Source organism: Patiria miniata, unplaced genomic scaffold (genome assembly GCF_015706575.1).
Source record: "Patiria miniata isolate m_02_andy unplaced genomic scaffold, ASM1570657v1 HiC_scaffold_5, whole genome shotgun sequence".
NCBI lineage: Eukaryota > Metazoa > Echinodermata > Asteroidea > Valvatida > Asterinidae > Patiria > Patiria miniata.
In genome coordinates, this window is record NW_024037072.1 from 31,457,985 (window position 1) to 31,475,424 (window position 17,440).

General features: G+C 38.5%; 1 protein-coding gene across 2 annotated transcripts in view; it reads left to right on the plus strand.

The window, feature by feature from the left end:
• Positions 1-3,933: 3,933 nt before the first annotated feature.
• The window catches only part of LOC119741619, a 30,333-nt gene continuing 16,826 nt past the window's right edge, over positions 3,934-17,440 (plus strand). The window contains exons 1-3 of one of the 2 annotated variants that reach the window (XM_038217444.1): positions 3,934-4,354; positions 14,096-14,348; positions 15,206-15,350. In XM_038217444.1, coding sequence (XP_038073372.1) covers positions 14,169-14,348; positions 15,206-15,350 — 325 coding nt within the window. In that variant the 5' untranslated portion in view covers positions 3,934-4,354; positions 14,096-14,168. The remainder of the gene's footprint in view (positions 4,355-14,095; positions 14,349-15,205; positions 15,351-17,440) is intronic. The other variant, XM_038217445.1, reaches the window with a different exon arrangement.

Consider the following 17,440-nt stretch of genomic DNA (forward strand, 5'->3'; position numbering starts at 1 on the left):
AAAGCAATGAAATCAAGTTAATTACAAATTGAAATCAGTCTGCTCTGATGAATGATTATACATTTGTGATTAAACATACTCTAATGTTTTAAGCCACACAAAAAATGAAAGTGAGGCTAGAATGTATAAATAGTCTGGCACCATCCCATTCAAGGTTCACAATAATTAATAAAATTCATTCAGGGAACCCGACCAAAATGGCTTTCTTGTGAATAAGGTCCATACGAGACGTCCATATATATATATATGTAAAACAAAGCCATTACGTCATTAAGTCTCAGGTCTATTCCATATTGTTGATGCTAAAGCAAAGGTTTACAAACAAATCACAGGAGGTGTCATTTCATCAAGCCGCAGTGGCGTGTCATCACTGTTATGGGGGGGGGGGTGTAAAGAGTTCTTGAAAAAGGGCACTTGCACATCAAATTATAGTACAAGGCGTACTTGTACCTCAATATTTGGTAGTAAAGGATAAAACATCTAACTAATTTCCTGACAGTATGGTGTCCTCAGGCCCGGATTAAGTGTTTCGTAGGCACTAGGCACCAGTGTTCCGTAGGCCCTACTCCGCCCTAGCCACACGGCACCAAATTCAGCGCACAAAGCACTAGCTGTACAAATCAAGCCAGCTAGGCCAAACTGGTATAGGTCCTAGCTCTCAAAAGTGTGTGTGTGGGGGGGGGGGGGGGTACAAACATGTTTATCCTGATGAGAACTAATTCGAGCCTAAACGACGTGGGGTTCGGGGCCCGCTTAGGGGCCCCGGAAAAAACTGGATTCTAGACGCTCTGAGGTGCATGATCTGAGGAAATTTCTGACAAGGTTTAAACAAAAGAACCGCATTTAAACATCATTTTCGAGTTTGGAGTCATTGAATCAGCTTTTCTGAGCTACAAAATTAAATGTAGGCTACAATTATTTATTTAGGGACGAAAATAGTCAGGGGGAGCGACATGTCCCCCCCCCCCATCGATCGATGAAATCGAAAATTCTAGAGAGACCCTATAATATAACTTTCTATTCAACTTTTCTGTGCGCGTGGGTGTGGTGTGGGTAGGCCTATATAATGTTTTATGGTATACTGCGGTATTTTCGTAGGCCCCCGTATTTTTCGGAGGCCCCCGAACTTTTCGTATATAGGCCCTAGGCACAGTGCGTGTCCTAAATAGTTTACAGTTTTACGTGTAAAAGGGACACCAAAGCTGTGACATTAAACAAGTGTTGTTTAACTTGTCTGGTTCATATTCAATCAAATGCTACCATGCATGTGTATGGGGGGAAATGCCCTTCATTAGATTAAAGCAAGTTAATTTAAGAATGACACTATTATGATTTAATAATAATTTTTCACATTTTCAAAATGTTCATGTTTAGACAAGACTCACTTTTTGGTGTCCCCTTTTCACGGAAATGTAAGTAATGTTTCTGCGAAATAACAAGATTATTGGGTTCACTGGCATATCCAAATGCATCACCATTAATTACATGTCCCACTTGATAAGTGTAAAATCATAACAATGATTGCATGCTTTTTGACGTTTTAATTTTGGTCTTTTTACTAGGTCACGCGTAAATGGGACACGAAGTCATGGTGTCCCCAATGCGCAATTTTTTTTAGTTTAATCAATTTATTTTCACGATAAACAATGATATGTTATCCTGGGTTAGACAAAAAAAAGTACATTTTAAAATAAATACGCCTTATTGAACATGAATTATCACAAAAATAGCAGAACATTAATTTGGTGTCCCCTTTACACGTGAAACCGTGAATGGGTTTTGACATGGTTTTTTGGCATTTCTGGAGTAAATAATGTCTGATTTTGGCTACAATTAATGAGGAATGTCAATTAAGTTACACTGCAAATTATTATCAATTAAAATCCCCTGTCAATCATTAGACCCGTTTTTTTTCTCCGGACACTTGGCCTCCGTAAAATTAAAAAAAAAAAGGAGGGGGCCGGGGCTGGTGACCATCTGTCGAGGGGGGGGGGGGGGGGCGCTGTTCAAAACCGACGATTATGCACACTGACGAACAAGGTATGGTGCTTTTCAGGGCGATACATGCGTGGAATTCACCCAGAACGGCAGATGACACGGGCACATCTTTTTAAAAAGGGCACTTGTTCAGAAAAAAAGGGCACTTCTTTAAAAAAGGCACTCTTTACAAAATATTGGGGGGGGGTAATAAGCGCTGGTGAAAAAAAAGGACATTTGAATGGAAAAGGGCAGTCTTTACAAACTATTGGGCATGGGGGGGGGAATAACCCCTTACTCCCCCGCTGGCTACGCCTATGGTTTTTCAATTTCGGACTAAATTTCACACTGAAATTGTTCACAAGGAGTCATCAGCAAGCATGATTAAGGTTAAACAGCGTGAGTCAGAAAGAAAGATGAATGTTTTGTTTTTCCCACTTAAAAAGCAAATTAAATTAACAGAACAATGAAGCCCCATTAAACGAGCATGTTTCCACTCATTTGAAAAAAAAACCCACAAAAATTACATGTATTGGCAATAGTCCCTGGGATAGGGCCATTTAATCGCAAAATTTTCTGATTAATCTTAATATTATTTTCTGTTGTAGGGTACCTTGGGACATCCGAAATTTAGTTGCACAGCCGGTATTTTTGCCTTCCAGCTCCAAAAAACTGATATTTTGGGAGCTTGTTTTTTGAGAAACGGCTAAAATCATATTTTGGGCCTCTGCTCTCTCAAAAATGGTCCCGTCGTGACTTGTTTGCACTTTTTACCATCATGATAGGATGGGTAAACAAAAAAAAATATTGTTGGTCCCAAGTGTATCTGTATTCGTGTTCCCAGGGCATATACTGCTTTGCGGACACCCCCCCCCCCCCCCCTCAAATCCTGTGACTTTGCCCTGTTTGGGGGCAGAAATGAGTTTTAAACTCACACTTATTCCAAAGATACACACTTTTTTATAATTTAAAAACTGCCTGAGACCACAAGCTTTAATTTGAGTGGTAGATAAGCTTTCTGTCTTGAAAATTGGGCTCGCTATGGCAATTTTTGCTTCCCCTACCCCTCACTCAAAACAGCTGTATAGTGGGTGGCATAGCAAACCTTTTGTGCATTTTATGATAACAGTGCCAAATGTGGTACAGAAATAGACAAATATCATATCAACAAATGTGGATATTGGAGCATCGCAGATCTGGCCCTTGAGGGCTATGGGAGCCATCATTTCAATAGTGCTGAGTCATGCTGATTCAGCAATATTTTGTAATGCATTTTCTCGTGCAATATGTAGGCTAACATGTTTTCCCCCTTTTTTCTACACGCATGGATGCGAAACAGGCATAAACAATGGATTTTCTTTCAGTACCTCATCGAAAAAAACTTAATAATGCCTGCCATGATGTCAGGCCTGGCTACACCTGCAAGAATTGTACTGCACTGTAATGTAGAATACAGATGTGTATATGTAGACCTACACAAAGTTAGTTGGGAATTCAAGTTCTGACTCGCCAAAAATGACGTCCTGGCAATGTTTAATAAGACCTTCCACTATCATAGCAGGAATGGGTCTGGCAAAAACCTTGCCCCACAAATAAAAATCAACTGATATTAGTAACAAAAAATGCTGAATCAGCATTTTTTTTAATGCAATTCTGTTTCAAGCTTCGGTGAAAAAAAGAAGATTTTTAGGTCATTTTCATAAAAGTTAACCTTACATAGTATCGGTATACAGACATGCTTGTAAGAGTTCAAGCAATACCTTTGCGCTGTAGCTGAAAGAAAAATGTTATTTCAAAAGGATGTCTTCTCAAAATTTTGGTGAGAACAATTTTGAAGGAGGGGGGGAAGTACAAGAATTTGTTTGTATTCATTGCAAACTTGTTTCAGACCCTAGAACAGCGCTCGTCGGCGAGATAACGCGGTACAGCGTTAGGGCGCCACCCAGTTTGTCTCTTTGCTTCTTTTTTTGGAAGCAATCCGTGAAAGTTGAAACCTAGACGAACAACTCGGCAATCAGGAGTTCACATATATAGGGAGCCCGTCTATTCCAAGAACGTACACACAAAATTCAGCCGTCCGCCCACACATCCTTCGTAAAATCACGGATCTTTTGAAGCCGCAAGTGAAACTACAACGAAATACAAAAGCTTTAATGTAAGCTATACTTGACCGCTTGTTAAGTTGTTGTTGAAGATCCAAGTGTTCGTATCTACGGTACAGTCCGAATTCTAAATAATCTAAATGCTATTTCTGGCACCACCTGACCACTGGCAGTTCTGCACAACCAACCATGAATTGTTCACGTTGCGTTGCGCATGATTGAGTACAGTACACTACGCTGCTATTGAACTTGACTCTGCTATCTACTACGGTTTGGTGAGTAATAAGTGGAATCATGCCATCATGGTTAAATCATACAGAGAGAATTGAGCGTGGCGTGTCTCTGGCAATAAGCATATTGGTAATTAGCTTGAGTAACTCCATCACATTAGACATGTTAGAGCTGGAGTCACAACTACGTTAAAAGTACCAGGTCGTAAGAGTCCCGAAATCCCGGACTCTGTATCCCCAGTGCATTACAAAAGCGGTTCATTTTCCCTATATTATCCCGACCCAGATTCCATAATTCATACCTCATACGATGCAACAGACATTCACAAAGCTAGTAGTACTAGTAGTAGTAGACCCGTGAACGTGGCTTGTTGTAGTTGTAAACTACGCCACGCTGTTATGTATTTCTGAACCTGGCGAAATGGTCCCTCTGACTCCCTCCATTACACACACTGGACGTTATTTTGCAAATGTAATAAGTACTCACATATGAAGTTGTCTTGAAATCTGTTTGTATTGTACATCAGAACTTGCATTTGACGAAATTTGAGGAAAATTCTGGCCCCGGTTTATGAAGTCCTGCTAGCTGCCATTTTCTCCCAAGTGACGCATGCGCATTGCGTTTTATTGTACCGTCCTTCGTATAATTCGATGGCTGTTTACTGTCGCAGCTAAAAGAGACATCGTTTTGGACAAGTTTCAAGTCCTTTCTTCTCTCACCGCACCGCACGCGGGCGCACGTGCGCCCACGTGCGTGTGCGTGCGCACACGTTCGTATGGGTCTTTACTGATGGACAAATTTCGTCGAAATTACACAGCCTAAACAATCGGACGAGCAAATTTAGATTTCTAGGTGAGTACTCAACACCCATACGGAATTATGTATATAGTATCTGATCGATTTCGCCAGGTTCGAAATGACACAAGAACGTGGCGTTGTATACAACGCCACGTTCACGGGTCTATAGTAGTAGTAATCGACTTCAAACAGAACAATAGACTCAAATATGAAATTTTTCGAGAAAAACAGCATTCTAGGATCTCAATTTCAAGTCAAAAGATGCTGAATCATGTTTTGAATTGGGCCTGAATTCAGCGTCCGAGACACGTTCTCACTGAGCCGATTGCAGTTACGCGATGTCGCGCACTGATCCGACAAATTATAGCAAGTGCGTGTGCGTTGTGCCAATGCTTGTGCGCGCTTCGCTGAATAAACAAACAAACTACTAATTTAAATTATCCTACGGTGCGTCTTAAGAAGCACCGTTGGAAAGGCCTTCTTTCATTGATTACTTGAAAATGACAGCTTGCCAGAAAGAATAATTTCAGGGAGTTAAGTCCCCTTACTATCTTTCAACCAAGTATGTTTTTCAACAATAATTACGCCAGTTACTTTTCGGATAGCTGCAAATGATGGACAATAGCTTTAAACACAAAGTAAAGGCACAAATGGGATATTTGTTTCGACGATAATCTGATGCATTTTCGATATTTTTGATATTATTCTTCAATATCAAAAATTTTGATATTTCGATATGATTTAAAAAATCGCTATGGATATCAAAATAATATCAAATAATTGAGTAATATCGATATATCGATGGTGTTTACAACAGAGTGTCATACGGTGAAACTGCAAACCTACGTGTACCCTCATTGCTGATTTTCCCCAAGCTTAGTTCTCAGAAAGATTTGACCTTGTACCCCAATGCACTGATTTTGCGCACACTAAAAGGAGTCACAAACTCCCTGCATTTACCTCTGTGAAAAATCCGATCCATTATTCACCTATCACACATTTCAGATGTTTCAAATGTTGTGGATTAGTATTGTAATGTGAGGCAATAGACACTTGATTTCTTTCCAATCTTCTGTGGAGAAACAAATTAAAATCTAGCACTCTTCTAGCCTTTTCCTCCTGAATTGTTTAAACACATGTACAGCAGTAGGCACCATGAAACATCTTTTTTTGTGGTAATAATCAATCTACTGTACATGAAGTCTGGAGATGTGGGCAATTCCACACTAATGGGCCCAAAAGTGTGACATTTGAGAAGTTTTGATGATAAAAGTACGGTAATCCTTACTTTTAAGACACCTCTATTTTTTACGAGTTCTGTTCAAAACTGACTTTTGCAGATGTCTGTCCAGTACCAAAGTGACTTTTGCAGGCTAAAGCAGTCATTTTTCTTCATATAAACTCATGTTAGTTGTAATTTTGAAAGCACTTTCAAAGAAAATGTGACTTTCCTACCTTTTTGCACAGTCAGACGTGCATGGTGTAGTTCTCACAACACAGTGAAAGCCCTACATAATGAAAGCCCGATGCTGATTGGCTGCTAAAAAAAATAAATAAGATGTTTATTTTTTATCAGCCAATCAGCATCAAGCTTTCATCGCATCGAGCTTTCACGTTTGCCATCTTGGTTTTTGAGTCTGTTTTCTGGTTGTCATCGTCGTCTTTCACCCCTGAATTTCCCTCATAAATCAAAGCCCTGCCCTCTTTCCACAAAATTAAGCCTGCTGATATTCAAGAAGGTGTCATTGCCCATTGTTCAGATGTGCCAAGAAGTATCAGAATGTCAATTTTGAGTGTCATTTAGTCAACTGTTTTGGTGAGTCTTTCCCTTCCTATATAGGAACGGGGTCCTAAAAGTAAGGATTACCAAAAGTACGATGTTGGTCCCTCAATTTTTGCTGTAAACATTGCAAGCTTCGAATAAATATCCTCATCTGCAAAGGATATAACTGCTTTTGTATTTTAGAAAAATATAGTGGATAGTGTTTTAAAAAGTGTTACGTACGTAACGAAGGACAGACATTTCAGATAAAGTCACAAAGTAAGCATAAAATTTCATGATCCCCTAATGTTGACTTATTTATTAGATGTACCCTGGAGGAATGCTATCAGTCAAAACCTAGAAAACTCAGATTCAATGTGAAGAATTATTTGATATTATATAATCAGGATTTATACGTACAAACAGACTGGACATTTGTCACAAAATGTCTGTCCCTGTTCATACGTAATCCTAATCACATCATAAATTTGAAGCCAGTGTGGAAACTGTTATATTTTTGCTTGATAACAATGTAAAATGGCTTAATAATGTCACTGCAAGTGCCTATTAGAAATTGAATTTGTCCTAAGCACCCTTTTCCTTGCAGTGTGTCTGTCCATGTTACATACGTGTACGCATCGCACAGAACAGATGCCTGTTCTTTTTTCCCCAAAAAAGAAATCTTATTCGTGTCTTGTGCTAGTCACTTTCAACTAGAAACTAGAAAATACTAACCTTTTACTAAATACTAATCTTTTACCCTCTCTATGCAACATCCATAAACTTATCTAATTGGCTCATTAGTGTGGAAATGCCCATGTGCGTGTAGGGTAATGATCTGAGTGTTGATTGTAATTAGGGTTTGTCCCTCATCAATTTCAGTGGAAATTCCTGTTGACTACAGGCGCCCATGCAATAATCTAATTATTTTCTAGTACCTATTGTCATTAGACCTCACAAAATCCTCATTAAATATGAAGAAAGGCGCAGTGTTATAGGCCAAAAAAACAGTTCTGCTTCTGATTACATGGCATTTGAAAGTAAGGTAGGTAGGGACTTTTTGTTGGCAATTTTGTGTGTGTGTATGATTATGGAGGTGTTTGCATGTAGGGTAAAAGGTAGTAATTGATGGTTTACAAGTTTTTTTCCTCATTTTTCTACAAAAAAAAAATGGGGAAGAGGCTGTCAAAATAGGGTAGGAAGGGTAACCGGAAGCAGAACTATTTTTTGTGTGGCCTAATCCTATTAAATGTACAAGTGTGTCAGGCAATGCTATCCCTCCATCAATTTTGTTGTTCTAAAGTCGGCTCATACTCTGCATGAAAGCGAACACGCATGTAAATTTGTGACGTCAGGGCAAGTTTTCGTGCTGCAAATTTGCAAATATTGAACCCATTTCATCCCCGGCGAATTTGCAGCGAATGCTTTGTGACGTCAAATTCGCATCGCGTTTGCATAAAATATCAACCAGCTTTTAGAGTAGAATTCAACAAGTACATGTACAATGTAAGTACCGTAAGAACAAAATTTGTTATTTTGAAGCATGTGCATTGGGTGGGTAGAGATAATAAGGTAAGTTGTTGCGGTAGCACCATGTGGCAAAATCTCTTTTGTGAGTATGTGTGGTTCTGAAAAGTACCAGAGGGTACTCTGGGTAGGGATAACTTTCCCTTGACAAATTGTTCTTTCTGAGAATATTAAGTACCGGTTTGTACAGGGTGAGTAAAAAACGAAACCCAAATATCAGGACCGTTGTTTTAGTGAAGTTCTGCATGTAGCACTTTCAAAATCTAGGATATGAAAGCCCAATTCATTTAGCTTTACAAGAATCATTCAAATCATTTATGTACTTGTCAAGTTACAGAGTTTTAAACACAATCACCATTTTAAAGTTCTGTCCACGGATCACAAAAAGGTGTGCATTCTTTCAGCAAAACAAAAACAATTCAAACACATTCTTATGTGATTTGTTTTCGTTTTGCTGAAAGTACACTGAACTTTTTTGTGATCCGTGGACAGAACCTTAAAACGGCGGTTGTGTATAAAATTCAGTAACTTGAAAAGTACATGAGTGATTTGAATGAATTTTGTACTAAAAGAAAGCTTATGAATTGGGCTTTCATATCCTACATTTTGAAAGTGCTACATGCAGAACTTCACTGAAACAATGGTCCTGTTATTTGGGTTTCGTTTTTTTTTTTTTACTCGCCCTGTACATGTAATTGAGAATTAAATTTGTTATTTTTAACCTTTGGCATCCAGTGGCTGGCAATCAACTTCAAATACTTGTGTCAAATAAAAAAAATTCTGTATTGCTTTAGCCTAACTCTCTAGGCAATTTCACTCAGAACTTACTCAGAAGATGAAAGCTTTTTGGATCGCTAAAAGCATAGTAGAGTGTTGATGAGATACATGCATCAAGCTGCTCATAAACAATGTGCAGCTGCAACAGTCTCATGAGGCATAGGCCTACAGGATGCATGAAGACGATAAATTGCAAACACAAAAAAAAACTCCTCAGAAACATATACCGACACTGACACAATCAATGTTGTTATTTGGTTTCTGCCACTATTGACTTATGTTGGGTCGTTAATGTATACAACGTATGAGCTGCGCTGTAAAATTTACTCGCTCAATTATACCAAAAAGGCACTGCATTAGTGCAAAAGAGACCTACCGGGAAATTGGTAAAAAAAAATCCAAATGAAAGGATTAAAGCTATAGTCCATCATTTGCAGCCATCCAAAAAAGTAACTGGCGATTATTGTTGAAAAACATACTTGGTTGAAAGATAGTAAGTGGACTAAACTCCCTGTGAAATCTATCTTTCTGGCAAGCTATCATTTTGAAGTAATCAACAAAAGAAGGCCTTTCCAACGGTGCGTCTTAAGACGCACCGTAGGAAAATTTTAATTAGTAGTTCGTTTTGTTATTCGGCGCAGTGCGCGCAAGCATTGGCACGACCCACAGGCGCGCGCGGTTGCTATAATTCGTCGGATCAGTGCGCGACATCGCGTATACATGTACATGTAGCTGCAATTCAAAACAATTCAAAACATGATTCAGCAGCTTTTGATTTGAAATTGAGATCCTAGAATGCTGTTTTTCTCTGAATATACATGTACAGCTGAAGCTGAGCTGAAACTTCATCAGGTTAATTGTTCTGTATCCTTCATTAGATTTTGAACACTTTTGTTGCTTCAAACGAACAAAATGCACAAATTACAAATGATGGAATATACCTTTAAAGGAACTCGGAAGGAACTGAAAATTCACGGGAGCACTTCAAGGGAATTCTGGGTGTTTTTTTTTCAACTAGTGAGAAATTTTGCTGAAAGTATTTCACTCATCGGCATATTTGAAAGGAGAATTTATTTATTTCGTACTTCGCTGGTACCGGTAGCTAGTGCAATAAGGCCAGAAAAAAATAGTTCTGCTTTTGATTACATGGCATTTGAAAATAGGGCAGGTAGGTAGGGAATTTGTTTTTGGCAATCTTTTTGGTGTATGATCATATGGAGGTGTCTGCGTGTAGTCAAGGGCAAAAGGTAGTAATTGATGGTTTCTGGGTTTTTTCCCCTCATTTTTCCCCAACAAATTAGGGTAGGGGCTGTCAAAATAGGGTAGGTAGGGTAACTGGAAGCAGAACTATTTTTTTGGGGGGGGGGCTTAATTGGTTGTTTTAAAAACAGCTTGACAGTGCTTGATTAAATACAACATGTGCATTCATGGAGAATAATGTCCAGATGATATGGCCATGTTCCCATTTTGTGGAGATGCGTAAATGCACAGCAAACTTACGCAGTAAAAGATGTCGTTTGTTACTGGTGTTCTGGTTTTCATCAGAGATCAAACATATTGCTCACCCGAGCCTTTTAAGATTTTACAAAGAGACTCAATACTAATACACAAAGTTGTTTTGTATTATGTGGCACTTTGAGTTGGTGATTACCAAGCAAATATCGATTCTGTTGTTTTAAAGATTCTGCATTTTAGCTCGCAGTTTCATAAAATCCAACACATTGTACATGTAGTAGCCATGCTTTTTCTGATTAATAGTAAATTACTTCGCTTTATATGTACTAAATCAAATTAGGTTTTAGCCCTTCACCGACGTTTAAACACTGTATACTCAGTGTGTTACCTCCCAAGTGAAAGTTGAAAAAAAAATCACTCGGGTGGGACTCGAACCCACGACCTCCTGCTTTCTAGTGCGGATGTCTTACCACTCGACCACCGAGCTAACGGGATCAGTTGGCTGGTTCGAATCTGATGTATATAGCAGCGGGTACCGCTGCACTAGAAAGCAGGAGGTTGTGGGTTCGAGTCCCACCCGAGTGATTTTTTCCAACTTTCACTTTGGAGGTAACACACTGAGTATACAGTGTTTAAACGTCGGTGAAGGGCAAAACCTAATTTGATTTATATCACCCCGACGCAAAATTCAATCTTATAATTACATGCACTACACGTATTACATCGATTCATACATGTACTACACGTGCATGTACATGTACATGTATACATGTACATGACGTCACCTTGGAATGGATGTCATTATTGACGATTCAATATGCTTCATTTGTGTTTTTTCCCCTATGAATGGCCAGAAAGCAGGAAATATTGGAAATGGAAGCTGGACATGCTGGAAGTTGTTCATGTACGTCATCAGACCAGTATTACCATGGATCTATGAACAAACCTGCCGCAATTACAGTGCTATGTACTGTATGTACATGCATACATGCACTGTATGAATTTAAAAGTAGTTACTTCTGCTAATAACATCTCAATTTTACCAGCACTCTATATCAATCATTGTTTAATTTGACATTTATTATATAAAAACAAATCCTCCATTAGAATTTATGCAGAAGGTCGAAGAAATCATCCTTTGAGGCAAATTTTGCAACAAACTACATGTACATGTGTTAAGTAATAGAACGGGGAAAATTTCCAGGCACAGACTAATGAGGAAAAATTGTCTAATGTCACTCAGCCAAATCCATTGGGCTTTACTCAACATTTGAGTTATTGGTCACTAAAAATAATTGAAGACGGTTGCCATGGATACAGGGAAAGCATTCAGCACTTAGTATGTTTGTTTGCACAACACTCTTTGTAATAAACGCTCTTGGGGGGCTTGCGCAATGGCAACTTGACGAGTTTCTTATTTGAGTTCTTGACGTCTTTGAGTTCCGTTCACGTCAATCCTAATGTTCACTCTTTGACTTCTCATGTGTATCCTGTTTCAGCGCCTTTTGCGTGCTCTCTGCAAACTTCCTTGGGCATATTAACAGTGATTTCATATTACTATACCTCATAAATATTCATCAGGCAACCGCAGCGTTTCTTTGGTCCATTCCAGCAACTCAACTCAAAAGTTTTTACTATCACCCCCCCGTCTTCGTACGCGTGCGTGACGCGCAAAAACCAGGGAGGTACTATCACACACCTGGGTCGCAGCCTTCAATTTGTTCCAGTACTGTGTTATCTCTTTACCAACGATGCATGTGCTTTGCGTGCGTACCGTGGAGAACACTGTCAGTGAGGACAGTTGCATGTGCCAGTCTATTACGGCGTACATCAAACTGGCGACCGGTGGTGCTTGTTTGCGATCTTAACCGAGGAGGAACTGGGTAAAATTTTACACAATAAAAATAAATGCAGTGTTTTGCGTGAATGTTAAAGTTATTAAATGACCCAAATTAACTTTCTATTCTGTCTGTCTCCTTAAATTAAAATAATGTTTCACTTTATCCAAATACTGTAAGCTCAAAAACATGGTGGAATGGACCAATAAAATACCGCAGCTGCCTGATGAATATTTATGAGGTATAGTAAAACAAATACAACATGTTTTTGCGGGGAAATAGTGAAAACAAATGGCCCCTCGGTGTTGGATGATTAGGCCAAGGAAGGTCCCAATCATCCAACATCTTGGGGTCATTAGTTTTCGCTATTTCCCGACAAACCATGTTGTATTTGTATACTACCGGTAGGCAGCAATTTCAGCTTATGTAGTTCTTTGCTTCATTGCAAAGAATTACCAGCGTGTGTGGATATCCCTGTGGTACATTGTAAATTCTCTGTAAAGTGAGTGGTTAAAATGATGTCATATCCATAATGTATGATGTAGGTATCTCAGTAACAGGAAGAAGAATGTACATGTTGCATCCATCAAAAAAAAAACTTTCAAAATTTGTCAAATAAAGTTGTGCAATTATTTTAATAAGAGAATAGATGTATTTGTTTAAAAAGCACACATGGCGTTTGAAAGTGAACTCAAAAGGGTTGTTGGTTTAGAGAATAAATTTCAGTTTTGTGTCAATTTGTCAATTCTAGGGATACATTTGCAAACATCAAAAAACAAAACTACCAAACTATTTTGACATACCTTACTTGACTGTAAGTAAATGATAGTCTCAAGCATCCTGTGAAATCAGGGCACCTGGTGTGCTGTCATTTCCAGGAAAAGTTGAATGTTTGTATCGATTTCCAACGATGGTCGGCTGACCATCGTTGGAAAAAAAAAACTAAGGATTTGACTTTGAATTTAATTTTGTAAATGTTTAGAAAATATTTTAACAACAGTTTTAACGTTTACACGTTTAGCCATTTCACAAAGGCTGAACCTGATTTGCATTTAACAAAAACTATGGTAATGGTACGCAGCAGTTATTGTTAATATTTAGCAGATTAATGATGGAAAATTGTTCTTTTATGGCATTTTGTTGAAAAGGTAGGCCAGAATTGGTGCAGCCATTTCTGGAAAGTTTATAGAATGTAGAAATGTAGAATGTAGATTTGCATGTACATGTATGTACCTGGTAAGTGTGGCGTGACTGCAGATTTCACATGATTTTGACAGCGGTACAGTCAGTTGGCAAGTAATTACTCTTTTTTGACTCATTCTCATAAACACAAAGCTTATGAACCCTTGCATACATACAGACATATTTTTCCTCATTAAGTACTTGTAGTTATAATGAAGTGTTCTTTAGACAATTGGCAAGTTTTCGTTGGCATGCAATCTTTGGCAGTTCATTGAAATCTAATCTGAATAGTAAGAGATTGGCAAGTACTTTCTTGCAACGTCATGACCAACAGGATGTTATTTCAAATGTCTGGATGATGTTGTTCTATGTACATGTATAAACTGAAAACAGATTACATTGTCTATTCAACAGCTCACGTTGATCTCCTTTTCTTTATTCCCAAGGCACCTGATGAACCGTTGTCGTTCATAACGACTCAACAATCCAACCGACCTCTCCTAGTGGACTAGAAACAAAATGGCCGAGGAGCTGGTTACCACGACAACCTCTGAGACGTCACCAAGCATGTCGCCCTGTTCTCCCCGAGACCACAAGACCCCTAAAATCTCCCCAAATTGTCGGCAGGTCATGTGCGCCGTTTGCGAGGACCAGGCAACAGGCCGGTACTTTGGAGCGCAGATATGCGAAGCTTGCAAGGTACGTTAAACACCTGCAAAAAATCTAGAAAAGAAGTTATCACTAACCCCTACTTTCCATATTTGCTCTTGGAAAGCATCCTGAATCCTACAAAACCCTTCATTGTGCAAATTTTACATTTCGAGGGATAGGCCTGTCAAATATGTACTAAATTTATGGTTAGGCTCTCCATGTAACATATCTTCCTCAATCCTGCAAATCTTTTAAATCTTTTAACCTGGTAGATTTCCAAGATTTTGGGTAGGCTCACATTAAGGTTGCAGGCTAAAGAATGTAATGTGATGTAGTACATGTATGCTGGCCTGGATTCATAATTTCACTGTGAAAAATGTATGCCTCGTGCTATTTTCAGACTTGATCCGGAAAATAGATTTCTTTCTAACTTCCTATTTTTCTGGCAAATTACCAAATTTACAAACTTATATTCACTTTTGAATGAGACATCCACTGAAAAAAAAATGGCCGATGTTTACTTTTTGAATCATTTCTTTACAATTTGAATTATTGGCTGCCAGACAATTCCTGTTCTTGCAGCGTACATGTACAAGGCTGGTTCCCACCCCACAATCAGCATCAATAATGTATGGACCGGGAGCCAGTCTGCTCGCAAAGCGGATCTGTTTGTGCCCAAAACAATTTTTTTTTTCCCCCAGAGGTTTGCAGACGTCCCAAAAAAAAGGAAAAAGTGGTTTTGGGTTGGAATAGAGCATACAAGTTGAAAATTTATTAAAAGAAAACAAATTAAATTTGTTGAAGAATACACTGGAATGCTCAATTTGGACGGGTTTAGCACATTATATGTTCATATTCAGGGATTTTTCATGTACTTTCATCATGCAAAATGTTGGCCCTTTTAGAGTTTCTTCATTCGGAGCACCAAGAAAGGCATGCCCAAGTTCAAGTGTCAGTCCTCCAGTGCCTGTCCCGTCACTCCCACCTCCAGACTTCTCTGTCAACACTGTCGATTCCAGAAGTGTTTGAATGCTGGAATGTGCCGAAAAGGTTAGTCGCAAAACACTTATAATAGAATTGTAACTTTTATTTCTCTCATCTCAATTTAGTAAAACAAAACACAACTAACAAAAATCCCAATATTTTGCATTGCAACCCTTAAATTAATTTTCTCCCCCCCCCCCCCGCCCTGTTCAAAATTGACTGGATTGCAGGCTACGTGTTTTTGTCCCTTAGTCAATGTACATGTTTTATGTTGTTGAATAGTTTCATTGTTTTGCCTTGAATTTTGTCTAAGTGATGGTAATTGGGATTTCCACAGTTTTTAATGCATCTTGAAACAACTGACTGTCATTGGCATGAATTCAGTTGACCTATCGCGGTAGGATCGCATTAGAATCGCGTCAACGCAGCTTGTGAAATATTGTCCAATTACATGATATACAAATGGACGCGGAACGCACAAAATCTGAGACAAATAAAACTTAGCATACAAGAATTCCATAGGGTTGTCGAAGGGGCGTGGCTAACTTGCAAACGGCGAAAGGTCAATTCAGTGTTGTGTACTGAAATGAATGAGACAGTGATGATATTTTGGGGGATAGGATGTGGTTATACTGGGAATTGGTAATACGGGGCAAGGTACAATGTGGCTCAATAACAAATCCCACATTTATCATTTGCTGTAATTACATGGACACATAGTGTGCAATCAAAGAATCCTTGCATCTCGAAGAATAAACCACAGTGCCAACCAGGAACTTGCCCTGAAACATTAGAAAGGAAATAATAGTTTGAAATCTGTTGCATGAACAAACAAGCCTCCCCTCCAAGCTGTTGTGAGAAAATTACATTTATTTTAAAGGTAATGTACAACATTTTGCAAAACATCAAAGAACAAAACTACCACATTATTATGAAATACCTTACTTGCCTGTAAGTGAATAATAGTCTCAAGCATCCTGTGATATCATGGCACCTGGTGTGTTGTCATTTTCAAGAACAGTGCAATTTTTGTATCAATTTCCAATGGTGGTGTGTCTTATCATCATTTGAAAAAAAAAGACTTTTTTCAAATACTGCCCCAAATTTACCAAATTTAGTTTGTTTGCAATCTGTTACACATCCGTGAACAGGTGCAAGCCAGCAAGTCTGGTTCCCTGACCTTACAAATCCCAGACGTTTATAAATTGCTCTGTTTTGTCTAAAGTAGGGTCAGGTGACCAGACTGTACAAGAACAGCAGTTGTTTCCTTGGTTTTTTAAACATCTATGAACAAAAAACTGTAAACAGGTCAGTGTTTTATACAAGAAAACAAACAAGAAATTCCCAATTTCAGTCATTTCTGAAAATTATATGTACGGTCAAAAATTAATTGCCTGCAAATGTTGCTTTAACTCTATGTTAAACGTTAACTCTATGCTAAAAATATAATTCAGAGGTAAACTTTTGATCACAACACTAGAGAATTGCTTAAAGGGAATGTACAACATTTGCTTTTTTTGCAATTTTCAGAAATAAATGGATTTGGAGGATTAGTATGTTATAGCAAATATTGTTAAACTGACATCTGAAATCCAAGAATAACATCATGTTCATATAGTCTCGTTCCCTGACTCCACTTGCGATGAAACAGAGCAATTTATAGACTTTGGGGAATTGTAAGGTCAGAGAATCAGTCTAGCAGGCTTGTACTCTTTCACAAGTGTATAATCAAGTGCAAAGAAAGTGCGGAATAACTAAATATGAAGAATTAGGAGCAGTTTTGACAAAAAGCCAGTTTTCTCCAACGCTGGTCGGCCCACCAGCGTTGGAAAAATACAATTGTTCTTGAAGATGTCAGCACACCAGGAGCCACGATTTTACAGGATGCTTTAAACAGTCATTCCTTAACAATGCAGTAAGATATTTCGTGAAAATTTAATCATTTCGTTTTTTGATGTTTGCAAATGTTGTATCTTCCCTTTTTTCTTTTGTTCTTCTTCCCTTTTCCTTTGTTTGTACAATAACTTTTTTGCAACAGCTCTCATTGATTTTGTACACGTTTTCTAATCGAGGTCGTCCTCGATTTGGTTCCTGTCCTCAGTTCAATAATGATGTTGCACGTGTGTGTCCTCGATTTACACCATAAACAGACGCAC